This window comes from Halichoerus grypus, chromosome 6, assembly GCF_964656455.1.
Source record: "Halichoerus grypus chromosome 6, mHalGry1.hap1.1, whole genome shotgun sequence".
In the NCBI taxonomy this organism is placed as follows: domain Eukaryota; kingdom Metazoa; phylum Chordata; class Mammalia; order Carnivora; family Phocidae; genus Halichoerus; species Halichoerus grypus.
The window spans coordinates 129,654,808-129,668,846 of record NC_135717.1 but is presented as its reverse complement, the minus strand read 5'-3'; the positions used below and the strand labels follow the sequence as shown (position 1 = coordinate 129,668,846).

General features: G+C 40.5%; 1 protein-coding gene across 2 annotated transcripts; it reads left to right on the top strand.

Annotated features, from left to right (window-relative positions):
* The first annotated feature begins 2,034 nt into the window (after positions 1 to 2,034).
* Positions 2,035 to 13,677, top strand: LLPH (LLP homolog, long-term synaptic facilitation factor). Of its 2 annotated transcripts, none has more exons than XM_036094724.2 (3): positions 2,035 to 2,179; positions 4,115 to 4,334; positions 8,672 to 13,677. In XM_036094724.2, exons 2-3 carry the CDS (start codon positions 4,130 to 4,132, stop codon positions 8,839 to 8,841), a joined length of 375 nt encoding a protein of 124 aa, XP_035950617.2. In that variant the 5' UTR covers positions 2,035 to 2,179; positions 4,115 to 4,129; the 3' UTR covers positions 8,842 to 13,677. The 2 variants fall into 2 exon arrangements, with proteins under 2 accessions (XP_035950617.2, XP_077932357.1); XM_078076231.1 differs by having other exon boundaries at positions 2,082 to 2,276.
* The last annotated feature ends 362 nt before the right edge of the window (positions 13,678 to 14,039 follow it).

Sequence of the window (14,039 nt, the reverse complement as noted above, 5' to 3'; positions counted from 1 at the left end):
AACTAAGTGCTTAGTTAACGTCAGCTACTATTAATTCTTATTGGCAGTCCAAAGGCAGAAGGCACTGAATTGTGACTAAAGATAATAAGCAAAAACAGATGTGACATTTAAAAAATGTAAAACAATGCCATTCTTTTCAGTAAATTATTTTTTGGTTTGGAAAATAGTTTTTTAATAAAAATAATGTAGACATGTAATTCATTTATCTTTTTTAAAGGACTTAAATAAAATTTTAAAAATTGTTTTAATTTCTTATATGACAAATGTTGTAATTTCTAAGATTGTAAAGAGATCACAAGACCAAGAAGTTTGAAAACCACTGATGCAGACTATTATATTTTATCAATGAACCATAATTATTCATACCTTTTCCTGTCGAAGAATTTTATATGGTTCCTTCTTTTTTACTGGCAAAATCAGTGCTGCTCTGTTTGTCCCTGTATGTGTCCCAGTGTGCATAGATAGGAGTTTGCCTAGATAGGGGAATATACCTAGAAGCAGAATTGCTGGATAAAAGGGTACATACAACTTCAGTTTCTTATAACAAGTAAAGGTGAAAATATGCGGACTCCAGAAATATATTAAAAAGTGGAATTAGCAGGACTCAGAGCGATCGGCAACTCCATATGCAAGGTACAAAGTATAGCCAGAGGTAGGAGGAAAACAGCAGTATCTGAGAACTGTTTTTACGGAATGTAATTTTGGGAAAGGTGCAGTGGGCTCTGTCTGCCTGCGTACATTTTTTTTTCTGCAGGCCTCCTCACACAAGGCTTTGATCCACTTGATGCACTTTGGGGAATTAGTGGTGGCAGCAGCCAGCTGTGGGCCTTGGAACAGCTGGGAATTTTGCTTGTTCATCTTTGTAGAGCTTTGCCTTGAAGTCGTCACCACCTAGAGCCTGGACAACATGGGGTCACCGTCTGAATCCCAGAAGCCTTTGTAATTCTCAGTGATTATTCAGGTTGGGCGTTCCATGGGAGAGCCCTGACTGCAGAGGCCCTACTGGCTGGTGCTTGTTGTGTAGCATGCCTTTAAGGTGGGGAACCAGTGCACTTCTAGTCAGGTATTCAGTGCTACCCACTGTGCCTCCTGTCCCAGGGGCTTCTTCCAGTTCGGTGAGGGAGTTGAAGCAATGTTCCGTGTGACTTTTAAGCCTGGTCCCTCCATCAGGGGCTAAAGTTTCCTGAAGCCGGTAATTTAGTTTGTCATCTTTGTATACCCAACATAGAGCCTATCACAGAGTGCAAGAAAGACCAAGAAAGAATTCTTGAGACATCTTTGGTGCAAAATGGTGGTTTTATTGAAGGATGGGGACAGGACCTGTGGGCAGAAAGAGCTGCTGCACCTGGGTCTTGAGGAGTGGTGATTATATACTCCGGAGTTGTGGTTAGTAAGGAAAAGGGAGGTTTCAAAAGAACTTTGATATGCTAAAGAGGATGGACCTCCAAGGTACCTGTAGATACCAGAGGTCTTGCCATTGTCAAGTTAAGGTTCTTTTCCCCTCTAGCAAGGTATTAACATTAAGCCAGGAGATTCCTGGAAGAATATCACACATGTCCCACCCAGGAGTGGGGGGTGGGGGGAGGTTGCAGGGTGTCAGCTTATGCTTTGTCCTCAGCCTGCCTTTCGCCTCCTCATCAGTTTTGACAAATGCGTACATTCATGAGATCGTCACCCCAGATAGGAAAATTTAAGGGCTTCAAGTAAAGATGATTTCAGTTCCGATTCTCCAAGAACACGTGATCTGGGATGATTCCATTTTAGGAAATCCATGAGTACCGTGTGAACCGTGATGCAGGACCTGAGAATGTAAAGGTCAGCTCTGAGCTCACTACTTGGCAGGCAGGGTCACCTGGCCAGGATCGCTCTTGGGGTTAGAGTGTCGGAGCTAACCGGCTCACGCACAACGCCCTCCCGCTATTTTCCTCATTGTCCAAATCCCCCTTGGAAACCCATAGGGGAGGAGTCAAGCTCCAAAGTCGCACTTCCATCAAAGGAAATACGTCAGCGCCAGACTCCGGAAGGACCCGCCTCTCAAGGCTTTCCGGGGCATCTTGGCTCCCGGCGTGCAGTGCGCCCGCCCGGGACTCCCAGGAGTTTGTGGAAGGGGCTGCCCGGAAGGCGGAAGTGCGGAGGCTTCCGGTCAGCGTGGTTCTGAGTGCGGCGTCTGAGTTTCCGGGTGAGTTCTCCGATTTCCCGGTCTAGTGGGGAATGGAACTTGGCGCTAGATCCCGCCGTCCGTAGAGAATCTTGTCTCAAGCCTGGTCGCTCTCTGGGTAAGATTGAGCCCGGCGGAGACGCAGACCTGCTTCAGGGACGAGGGTCTCCCGTGGTCTTGGTGGTGGCCCCCGGGCTTCCCTGTGCTCTGTGCGTGGTGGAGCCCTCCTTCTTCGGTAGTCTCGCTCAGGTTAACCTGGGCCCTCAAGATTGTTGTTTACCTCAACCCTTCTATCCTTGCCCCTCGAAGTTTTGGGTTGTTGTAGACAGGGGAACAGAATGAGTTGTGATGGGCGTCCAAAAACTGTAACTCCACTAGTTATCCATTCAACAAAAGCACACTGCATTGGGGCATCCAACGGTGAACAAGGTGTATTTAGTTAGTCCCTGCCTTCGTGGAGCCTACAGTCCACCGGGGATGACAGAAAATAAAGTAAATAACTTCAGATTCCTATTTAAAAGGAAAGAAAAGGATGATATGGTGGAGAATAAAGGAGGGGAGTCTATAGGGGTGGGGGTCAGAGAAGCCCTCTCTGAGGTACTTAAGCGAAGGAGCAAGCGTTAGGAAGATCATTCCCAGGCATAGGAGCAGCAAATTGGAAAGGTGCTAAAGTGGCCATAGTTTGGACTTTTAAATTTTTCTTTCTTTTTTTCCAAAATCATGTCTTAATGTTTTATTTAACTGCTTGATTGTGTATAATAAATTGCACATGTTTAAAGTGTGTAATGTAATTTTTGATATTTGTATACAAACATCCATCAGCATAATCAAGATAGTGTCATAAATCACTCCCAAAAGCCTTCCTCCCAACCCTTTATAATACCTGTAATTCCTTCCCATTCCTTCTCACATCCCATAATGTCCCTAGGTTGTCACTGATTGAACTTTTTTCAGATGTAATTGGTACTTGGGGATGGGATGGAGCTTGGAGCATGAGGTGTGACAGTTGAAGGAGGCAGGGCTAGGTCACAAATAATCTTGTAGATCATGAATATGAGGTGGGATATCATTAAAGAATTCCATGAAAGAATGAAAAGTTCTAAGTTTTTAAAAGCTTACACTACGGGCACCTGGGTGGCTCAGTTGGTTAAGCATCCAACTCTTGATTTCAGCTCAGGTCATGATCTCAGGGTTGTGAGCATGGAGTCTGTTAAGATTCTCTATCTCTCTCCCTCTCCCCCCACCCCCTGCTGGCACTCTCAGTCTCTCCCTTAAAAAAAAAAATTAAAAGCTCATACTAACTGCCATATGGAGTATTCAGGGCTGAGGCTAGGGGGTGAAGAACAACAGGAGTGGAAATAGATAAGTTTAAAATAGCTACATTGAATTAAGGGGAGGATAATGAGGAAGACAGGTGGCATGTCCTATAGGCTTCAAGGAAATCAAGTGTAAAAACATTTGGGGGGCATGGGTGGCTCACTCATTTAAGTCAGACTCTTGATCTTAGCTCAGGTCTTGATCTCAGGGTCCTGAGTTCAAGCCCACGTGGAGCCTACTTAAAGAATACAAAAAAAACCCCATGAAAAAACAAAAGCCAACCATTTTGTAATTTGAAGTTGTTGCATAAATATGAAGTGGTAATGCTCTTTGCATTTGGGGGGAAATTAAATTTCTGCATCTTGTGTGGAAACTCCAGGAGCTTTCAGAATTGGCCTGACTTATTGTTTGCCAGCGACCATAGGGAGTTTGATTGGGTGCTCTTGTTATTTAATGCCTGTATATGCCATGTTGACCCTCACATAATTTGTCCATTATGCCATCATAAATCATGAACAGAGTGAAGTTTTACTTTCCGTTTGTTCATGTTTTGTAGAGATACCTTTTGACCTAGTTTTCCAAGGATTTGCCCTTTTTTTTAATAGTAAATTTTTGCTTTTGTATATGTATTTCTGTTAGCTTTTCAGGTAAAATATGGCTAAAAGCTTACGGAGTAAGTGGAAAAGGAAGATGCGTGCAGAAAAGAGAAAAAAGAATGCCCCGAAGGAACTCAGCAGACTTAAAAGTATTCTTAAAGTAGATAGTGATGTTTTAATGAAAGATGTTCAAGAGATAGCAACCGTGGTGGTACCCAGACATTGTCAAGAGAAAACTCAATGTGTGGTACAAGATGAAAAAGGTGAGTTTATGTGCTTCATTTTAAAAATAATAATTCTATCAGTTTCCTTTTGTGACTCTTTTTTCCCTCTTTGACTGTCCTCCGATCTTTCCTGCACGTGATTCTATGCTAAACTATTTTAAAGCCAGTTCACGTGAGTAGGCATGTTTTGGATTATTCAGGGTGTGCCTTTGGTGCTTATACAAGAGCCTGAGTGTCTCAGAAGTGCACAGTACAACAGCAGTAGACAAACGTAGATGCAGCCTCATTGGAAGGGTACACTATTCAGTCAGGGACTGGGCAAGATAGGAGATCTTTCTTCATTTTATCCTTTGCAACATCTAGTTCCCGTTCAAAAAATCCTTATATGCCATTACATTATTTTCCTGAAAAATCAGAGTTTCCCTGTATTCGATTTTGACAGATTCTAGGTACCTCTGTCTTAATCATAGTCTGCAGTTGGAGGCTGTGTATAGTACTAGTTTCAGCACGGGAAAAGGCTCCTTGGGTTTCACATCCTATAACAGTTTGGCAGCAAACTGAAATAAGTGCGCATAATAATCAGGCTCTTAAAATAGAAGTATATTTATGTGGGGTCCAAGGAAGAGAGCAGCGACCCTCAGCCTTCCAATCGGAGAAGTTTTCCCTCTTGGCTGATACTCTCTCAAAGGCCAGTTTCTCCATTTGTGTTCTGAATTCTCTCCATTCTCAAGGGCTGTACTCATGCATCCTGCTTATCAATCTCTTTTCACACTGGGTCATTCAAACGGCATAAATGTGTTCTGGAATGTCCCTTCTCAAAAAAAGAAAGAAAGAAAAATCCTTCCCTTGATCTCACACTTCTCAGTCTGTTGCTTTATTTCAGCTCTCCTTGAAACTTCTTAACACTTGTGTCTCTGTTTCCTCATATGTACACTGCCTCTGCCCATTTGCTCTTTTTTTTTGGTCATTGAGGTAAAAGTCACAACATAAAATTAATCATTTTAATGTATACAGTTAGTAGTATTTAGTACATTGATGATGTCCGACTATCACCTGTTTCCAAAACATTTTCATCACCTTAAAAGGAAACTATACACATAAAACAGTCTCTCTCTCCCTTCCTTCCCACAGTCTCTGGCAACCAACCACTAATGTGTTTTCTGTATCTATGGATTTACCTATTCTGGATATTTCATATAAATGAAATCATAACACGTGGCCTTTTGTGTCTGACTTCTTTCATCTACCGTAATGTTTTTGAGGTCCATCCGTGTTGGAGCATGTATCAGTACTTCCTTCTTAGGGCTGAGTAATACTCTAGTTGATGTACATACCACATTTTGTTCATCCATCCTTTGGTGGATGGCTATTTGGGTTGCTTCCACCTTCTGGCTGTTGTCAGTAGTGCTGCTGTGGACGTTTGTGTACTTACTCTTGTTTGAATACATGTTTTCAGTTCTTTTGGGTTTGTTTGTACTTATGAATGGAATTGGCTAGGTCATTTGATAATTCTGTTCACTGGTTTTTATATCAGGCGTGCCATTTTACATTCCCACCAGCAGTGAATGAGGGTTCTTCACATCCTCGTCATACTTGTTTGTTTGTTTGTTTCTTTCTTTCTCCTTTCTTTTTTTGGGTAATTGCCTCATCCTACAGGGTGTGAAGTAGTACTTGTGGTTTTGATTTGCATTTCCTCAGTGACTAATGCTGTTGAACATGTTTTCGTATGCTTGTTGGCCATTTGTATATCATCTTTGCAGAAAGATCTTTTCAAGTCCTTTGCCCATTTTTAAATTGGATTGTCTTTTTGTTGAGTTCTAGTGGGAGTTCCTTATATATTCTGGATGCTAGATGCCTATTCACTTTTGAGTCTTAGATTTATTCTCTAGTTTTCTCTCCTGCTTTCTGTTTTCTCTTGTTATACTTTCTGATTTTTATAGCTTTATTATCTATTTGTTACATTGATTTGTTTAGTTTTGCTATTGTATTTTTAATTTCTGAAAGTTCTTTTTTTTCTTCTTTCTTTGTTATAGCCTGAGGTTCTTAATGGACATAACTTCTCTGATCTCATTAAGGGTATTAATTATAGTTTGAGAAATTTTGATCTACTCTATGCATTGTCTGTTCTCTTGAGTTCTTCCCCGAGTGCCCACCTTCTATTCCATTATTTTTGTCTTTCTCTTTCATGTTGGAGGCTTTCTCCAGTATCTGGTGATCAGTGGTTGTTTATATTTAAAAGTAAAGCACTGAGATGATGAATGGAAGCCTTCCAGGGAGGGGACGAGGTGTGGGGGAGGGCTTATCAACTGTTAGACTTGCAGAATGATTGGACTGAACCTAGGTGGTTTTGTTGTGGAGGATCTATCTATATCAGAAACTAGATCTCTTCTCTACTGTCATCATCCTCAGAGAGGAATTCTCTCATTTCCTGCCCATGTCCATGTCTGGCTACCCTCCTTCTTGGAGTTTTTCAGGAACTCAGTAGGGATAGAACTAAGGGTGAGGGAGTCTCTCCATTTAGTAATCCACCTGTTTTCAATATGGTTGCTCATCTCTGCCCTCAGGTTCGCGTTTCCCCTTATTTCATTTTCTCAATGAGTTTCGTAAGCCACAAACCTAGTAGTTACCTTGATCTCTTTTCCCTTTATCTCCCACCTCTAAACCATTAGCACATCTTTAATACCTCCAAAATACAGCAGGAATCTGTCCATATTCCTCCTCCTTTCATGTTTGCACTTTAAGATGACCATTATCCCTTGCCTGAACGAAGATAATAGCTTTTTTACTTCTTTCTTCAGCTCTTGCTCCCTTTCGATTCATTTTTGACATATCAACCAGTATAATATTTTTGGAATGTAAGGCAAGTGATGGCATTCCCTTGCTTAAAGCATCTCATTGTCTTTCCATGTGCTCATCAGAGCCTACCAGGTCCTACTTAATCTGGTTCTGTGCTTTTTTTTAAAAATCCACTTAACACAGGCTACAGTTTGCTTTGTTATGCTCCCTTCAATAGAACGTCGTAAGCTCCATGACAGCAAGGAGCACATTTGGACCATTGTATCCCCAGAACCTAGAACAGTACCTAACAATCATTCAACAACTAGTTATTGAATGGCTGATATATAGCAGGCACTATTCTAGGCACTGAGGAAACATGATAAATATAGGAGAAATGGCCTCCATCCTGATGGGATTTACATATCAGAGGAGACTGAAAGTAAACCAGATAGATGAATTAATATAATGTCAGGCAGTAGAGATCATGGAAGACCCCATATACCCTGGTGAGTTCCCAGGGAAGGACATTCTGGGAAACATTCACAGCAGATAAGGTTGGTGATAGATGTACCGCAGCATGGCCGCACTGAACTTCCTGCCAGGCCTTCTGTTTAGTGGAGCTGGATCTCTGGGTGTTGCCTGGGTAAGAAAGAGTGGCAGCCCAGCGTATATCCTTCCTTTCTTTTCTTTCTTTCCTCTCTTTCCTTTCCTTCCTTCCCTTCTTTTCTTTTCTTTCATTTCGTTTTGTTTCATTTTTAAGTAAACTCTACCCCCAGTGTGGGGCTCAGACTCATGATCCCAAGATGAAGAATCACATGCTCTACCGACTGAGCCAGCCAGGCGCCCCTATATCCAGGTTTTCTTTCTTTTTTTTTTTTCTTAAAGTTTTTATTTAAGTAATCTGTACACTCAACATGGGGCTTGAACTCAGGATCCTGATGAGTCGCATGCTCCTCCGACTGAGCGAGCCAAGCCCCCCCATCCAGGTTTTTCTTTGTCATCTGCCCATCTCTGTCATCACAAGCTTGTTGCTTACTGCTCCACTTCTTCCAAGTACACTTTTTTGGAAGTGGCCAGCCATTCCTAATAGTTCATTTGCTTCTAAGGCCTGTCCATTAAAAGCGTCGTTGCTCTTAGTAGGCTCAGCTGTCTTATTTAGCTCAAGAAAGCACTTAATCTGAGAAATGTTCTTCTGACTCACAAATGCTCACAGCCATACACTTACCCTTCATGCAGTGACTCAAACCCATACATCCTAAATGTATGTTTCCTGTTTAACTTTTACTATTCCAAAAATGGACACTCATGACAACATTCTTCAGAAAGTTTCTTAGTCACTAAATGACATCTCTAGTTCCTTATAAATACTTTTTATGTCTTTCATGGTTGTAGGAATACATGGGAGCATGTCTGAGTCCATTGAATGTGCTGTGAGGAGTGTTCAGTGTTAGTCAAAGAGCATTCCACAGAAAAAGGGACTTTTTTCTTTTGCAGTTTCAGACCACTTTCAGTTCTCATGTTCTTATTGCATTCACATGCTTTTTCACAAGATCGTTTCTTCATTCATGAGCATGAATAGTTTTCTGTCTTTTATTCAGATGACATGAAAATGGAGACTGAAATTAAGAGAAACAAGAAGAGTCTTCTAGACCAGCATGGACAGTACCCCGTATGGATGAACCAGAGACAGAGGAAAAGGCTGAAGGCAAAGCGAGAAAAAGGGAAGGGGAAAAGCAAAGTAAAGGCAGCAAAGGGTTTAGCCTGGTAGACTCTTAAAAACTTGAAAACTCCTACATGGGACAGGCCTTTGGTTAGAATGTGTACATGGATTTCAACTTCCACCAAATGAAAACTTGGTTTCCAGATTTCACTTGGCCTTGTTCTTCAATTCAAACCCAACTTAACTCCTCAACTTTGTTTTGGGAGCTTGAATAAAATCTTTGATGAATGAAAGCTACACCGATACTTTAATTGGATGCTTCCCAGTGTGCAGGGATTCTCAGACATTGCAATTCTATCAAGTGTTACTGTGGTTGTAACTGTTGGGTCTTAGTAAAAATAAAAAAAAAAAAAAGATCTACTGACAAATTTGAGGTGATTCAGGTTTAAAGAAAACTTTTATATAATTTAAAATAGAATGTCAGTGGATCTTATAAGCACTACTTGTTTGGAGTTTTGATTTTAATTTAGAATAAAAGATATTTTATCAAGATCTTGAAGAGCTTTTCTTTAATACATCCTTAAGGTTTTCTAGTAGTAGAGAAGACCACCTTCAATTAAATTGTTAAAAAAAAACTTAAGTTTTTTTGGTAGAGTATTAACATCTACAAATTAGTATGCTCCATCTGTTTAGTAGATAGATCATCCTGGGAACTAGTTTAATGGTCTTCGGTTTTTATATTGTGCAGCCTAATATAACACAGCATTCTGCAGAGTATGTTTCTCAGAAGCAGTTTTTCTGAATGCATGGTGAAAAATATATTTCATAGTCACATCAGTTTGGGAAATGCTACATACTTGGAAGATTCACAGAAAGTATCAGTATAGTATTCTAGAGATCTAACAGTAAAGAAAACTATTCAACTTTAACTCTTTCAAACTAGTGTTCTGAAGAATAGAATATACTGTCGGAAATGCTGGTAAATGAGATGATTTTCGTTAAGTCTGTCTTGCTACAGTTTACTAATTTCACTCTTGTTTAAATTTATTTTTAGTTAGGGAATTTAAACTTTGTATTCCCTCTGAAATTTCACGGTAGTCCTTTTAACCATCCTTATATGTTCACTGGAATAACATTTATTGAGTGCCTACTAAGTGCTAGGATCTTTTCCAGATGCTCGGGACACAAAGAAGGAGACTGAGGAGGTTTTGACCTTGTGAGCATCTACTCAAAAGAGGCTGTTAGCTTCAGAGGAAAACCAAGTTAAAAGTGAAGTGGTTGGGGGTGGGAGGGATGGGGTGGCTGGGTGATAGACACTGGGGAGGGCATGTGCTATGGTGAGTGCTGTGAATTGTGTAAGACTGTTGAATCACAGACCTGTACCCCTGAAACAAATAATACATTATATGTTAAAAAAGAAAAAAAGAAGATAGTAGGAAGGGAAAAATGAAGGGGTGGATATCGGAGGGGGAGACGAACCATGAGAGACTATGGACTCTGAAAAACAAACTGAGGGTTCTAGAGGGGAGGGGGGTGGGGGGATGGGTTAGCCTGGTGATGGGTACTAAAGAGGGCACGTTCTGCATGGAGCACTGGGTGTTATGCACAAACGATGAATCACGGAACACTACATCAAAAACTAATGATGTATGGTGATTAACATAACATAATAAAATTAAAAAAAAAAAGTGAAATCTATTAGAGTAAAGTCACTTGGTCATCAAGACACAGATTTATGCCAGGCATGCGCTAGGCTGTGACACCATATAGAGAGAAATAGGAGGACGTGACCTAAGTCTTTGAGGAGATTTGAATCAATAAAATTTAATGCCAGTAAAACCTTAAAATTATTTTATATAATAGACTTTTCTCAATTTACTCAGTGATGAGTTCACCAAAAGGTTGGTGGATAATTTTTAAATACTTAAAGTAGATTTTCTCAAAAGAACCTAATAGAAAGAAAATGGTTGGAAAAAATAAATGTTATCCATGGCTTTTTTTGCCTTTTGGTATAGTTACGAACAAAAAATATTTTGTGAGGAAAAAGTAAATACATGTGTGTCATGAAATAAAAAAGTTGCTAACATTGTAGCCACTGGCAATATCAGCCTAAATACACTAGCTGAGTTATTTACTTGTTATGCCATCATAGGAGTTGGCTGCATTAGTGATGTTACACACTTGGGGTTTCCTTAAAATGAAGCAGCGTTGTCTGGTATTTTGTAGCTGCATTTGCTTTAAGTTGAGAGCAGAGGCCAGTGCCAGGGACATGTTCATGTGTTCTGTGGCTGATAACTTCTAATTTGACTCCAGCGGTAGCTTTGAGCTCTCATCCAGGGCCTCTTGATGTGAGGACGTTCACTGAAGTTTGTCTAGTGACGAAACGTGTCTATGCAGGATTTCACCTAAAATAACACCACTGCTAAAAAAGTTATTTGGGAAACATGCTCAGTTGTCCTATGGCCTCTCAAAAGGTGGCTCTGAAAGAGAAGTTGTCTTGCACGAGGGTGTGACTGGGGCCTCTAAAGCACCCTGAACTGTACGGCCGGCAAGATTCTTCCCACCTCCAGAGCTTGGCAGGAAGTTGGGACTGGCATTCCAAAATGAGTGCCTGGGTACAATCACTTCTTTGTTGCTTTATTCTTAAAAGTCGTACATTAAGTATAGCGTAGTCCTTTCATCTTTTACATGATTAGCTTATCTTTTTAAAATTTGTCAGTTATTTGGCTCATCTGTTCCAGGGAATTGCTGTAAAACCACCAGAGGGAGCTCAAGCTAAGCACCAAATCATTTTTGGAATTAAGAGTGGGCTAACTCACAGTAGGAATTGAATATAACATTTCATTTTTGTTTTTTAAGAAATTAAATTTAAAATTAGGGGACTCAGAATTGTTTTCACTTATTTGTTATCTGTTAAATAGGCCTTGGTCTGTATTATTTAATCCTAAACTCCCCAAAGTGTTAACTCACTTAATCCTCCCAGCAATACATTCTATGTTGGGTTCAATCCATTTTGCAGGCTCAGGATTTATAGACCTTTTCTCAAATTTCAGCTTCACCCACCCTGGGGCTCCCTGGGTACTCCTGTAGAATGGGCTGACCCAATCCTAAAGGTGTGGCCCGAGTCAGTGGTGCCAGAGCCCCCAGTCAGAGTTAGGTGAGCTTTAGTCGAAGCTCCAGGTGGAGTTAAGTAGTGGCTTTGAGCACCTCTTTTTTTTTTTTTTCCCCTAGTGTCACACTGATGTAGATATGATTGTTCCTCCCCTAGTTCACATGCTGCCTAGAATAAAAATGCAGCGGAACATATTTGCTCATTAGGAAATGTGGGTATTTTCAAAATTTCTATATCTGGGATACAATTTTTGGGAGTTGGAGAATTCAAAATAACTGGCTATAAATGCCTTGGTTTAAATACCTGAAATGGATTGTTTGTGACTGTGAGGGTTTGGGGTGTATAGTTTAGATCAGGGAAGCGGTGGCCACAACATAAGTGGGAGGAATCCAAAGAGATGTCAAGGAATTCGCAAATTTATAAATACTGCAATCGAGAAGCAGATGCTGGGCTGTTGATGCAGCTTGCTAGCTAACTTCTGATGCCACCTGGCAGAGTGATTGAAATTTGTGCTAGCCACAAGATAGGATCCTTTTCCCCTGAATGCCACTGCAGCAGACACATACTAATCTTACAAGGGAATGTTGGGGGGGGAGGGGTGTGCGTGGAGAGCTGTTAAGGACTCATGCCAGGTCAAAGGCCACTGCTGTTCCTGGGGCCCCGTGAGGCAGCAGGAGAGCCAGGGCCAGATTTGTGTCTACTTACAAAAAACCCTAAATTTTATGTAGTTGAATGCCAGTGGTCATCACCTATTTTAGAGCAGGAGAAAAATACGTGATGTCAAATTAGACTCATTTGGCAGAATAATAGTAATGATAACAACCAACATTTAGGGAATGTGTTAAACACTTTACCTATGTTATTTAATTTAATCCTTAAAACGATGCTGTGGGATCAATACTCTTACCCCAATTTTCAGAAGAGGAAACGGCTTTGAAGAGGTAGGTATACCTGCCCAAAGTTATGCACCTATTAAGATGGGAGCAAGGCTGCCCTAGACTGTGGAATGAATGCCCCTGATGGGAGGCTTCAGAGAGACAGACTTTGATTCAATCTAAGGAAGAACCTTCTAACCGAAATTGAAAATGGAACAGGCAAACTTTGGGGCACTAGCCTGTCCAACTAATGGGGGACAGCCACTTGGTTGGAACGTAGCAGAATGGATTCAAACGTGGTACTTGGAAATCGGGTTGAAAGCTGTGGAAGTCCTTTTAGCTAAGAAATGCCTTGCAGGAAGTTGTCATGTCTGAGATGTGTTGTGCTTATTTCACTCTTTATAGTCTATTGGTGCTCCACGATTACAGACTTAAGTATCTTTTTGGTGGGAATAACAAAATCTGAAATCTTAAATTTGTTAATGTTGTTAAGTCTGGTATTTATTCCTCTAAGTTACACTTTAAAGTATGGAAAAACTTTTATAAACATCTGCTTTAAACAATGAATGGGGTAAAGTTCTTCACATTTCGATTTCAAGAATGGCATAGTTTTATAATACATTGTTTATAACATACAGAGTGTATTTAATTTCCTAAAGCGATGACTTGTCTTGGCATTATGCTGTCTTATGAAACACTTTCTCACTCTCACGTTGTGTCTTTATAGTTTTCAATATCGGCAAAACCTTTAAATAGTCTTAGTTGGGTGTTGTGTATCATTGTACGGTAACTGCTAGTACATATGGTATTTCTGATCCGTGTAATAAAGTACATTTGTCATGTATCTTGTGATCTGCATACCTTTCAGCTGTTACTTCATAAATCTGTTCCATCGGAGAACTGCTTTGTACAGCAATGGTTGAAGCTGCTTTTAATAAACTAATATTTTGTGTCTTTTATATGTAGTCAACAGGGAGTATTATAGACTTGTGCCTCTGTGGAGAAACATTCCACTAAGCTTCTTTTCTCTTGACAATAATGGAAAAAAATAGCTTGGGAAAAGCACAGATGTTTAAGAACATATGTTGTTTGCTCCTAAGAGTCCGCTGAAGATCTTTAGTATTGCTCCAAGGTTTTTTTGTTTGTTTGTTTGTTTTGTTTTTTAATGCTATAGAGAAGAAATAGTTTGAGATATGTGATGGCGGGGTGGGGGGCAGAGTTACAAATTTAAGTGAGAGACCAGCGTTGGGTGCTATTTGTCAAAATTCTAAAATGCCTCACCTTACGTGAAGAGGCGCTATTCTTGAGCAGAGCTGTAG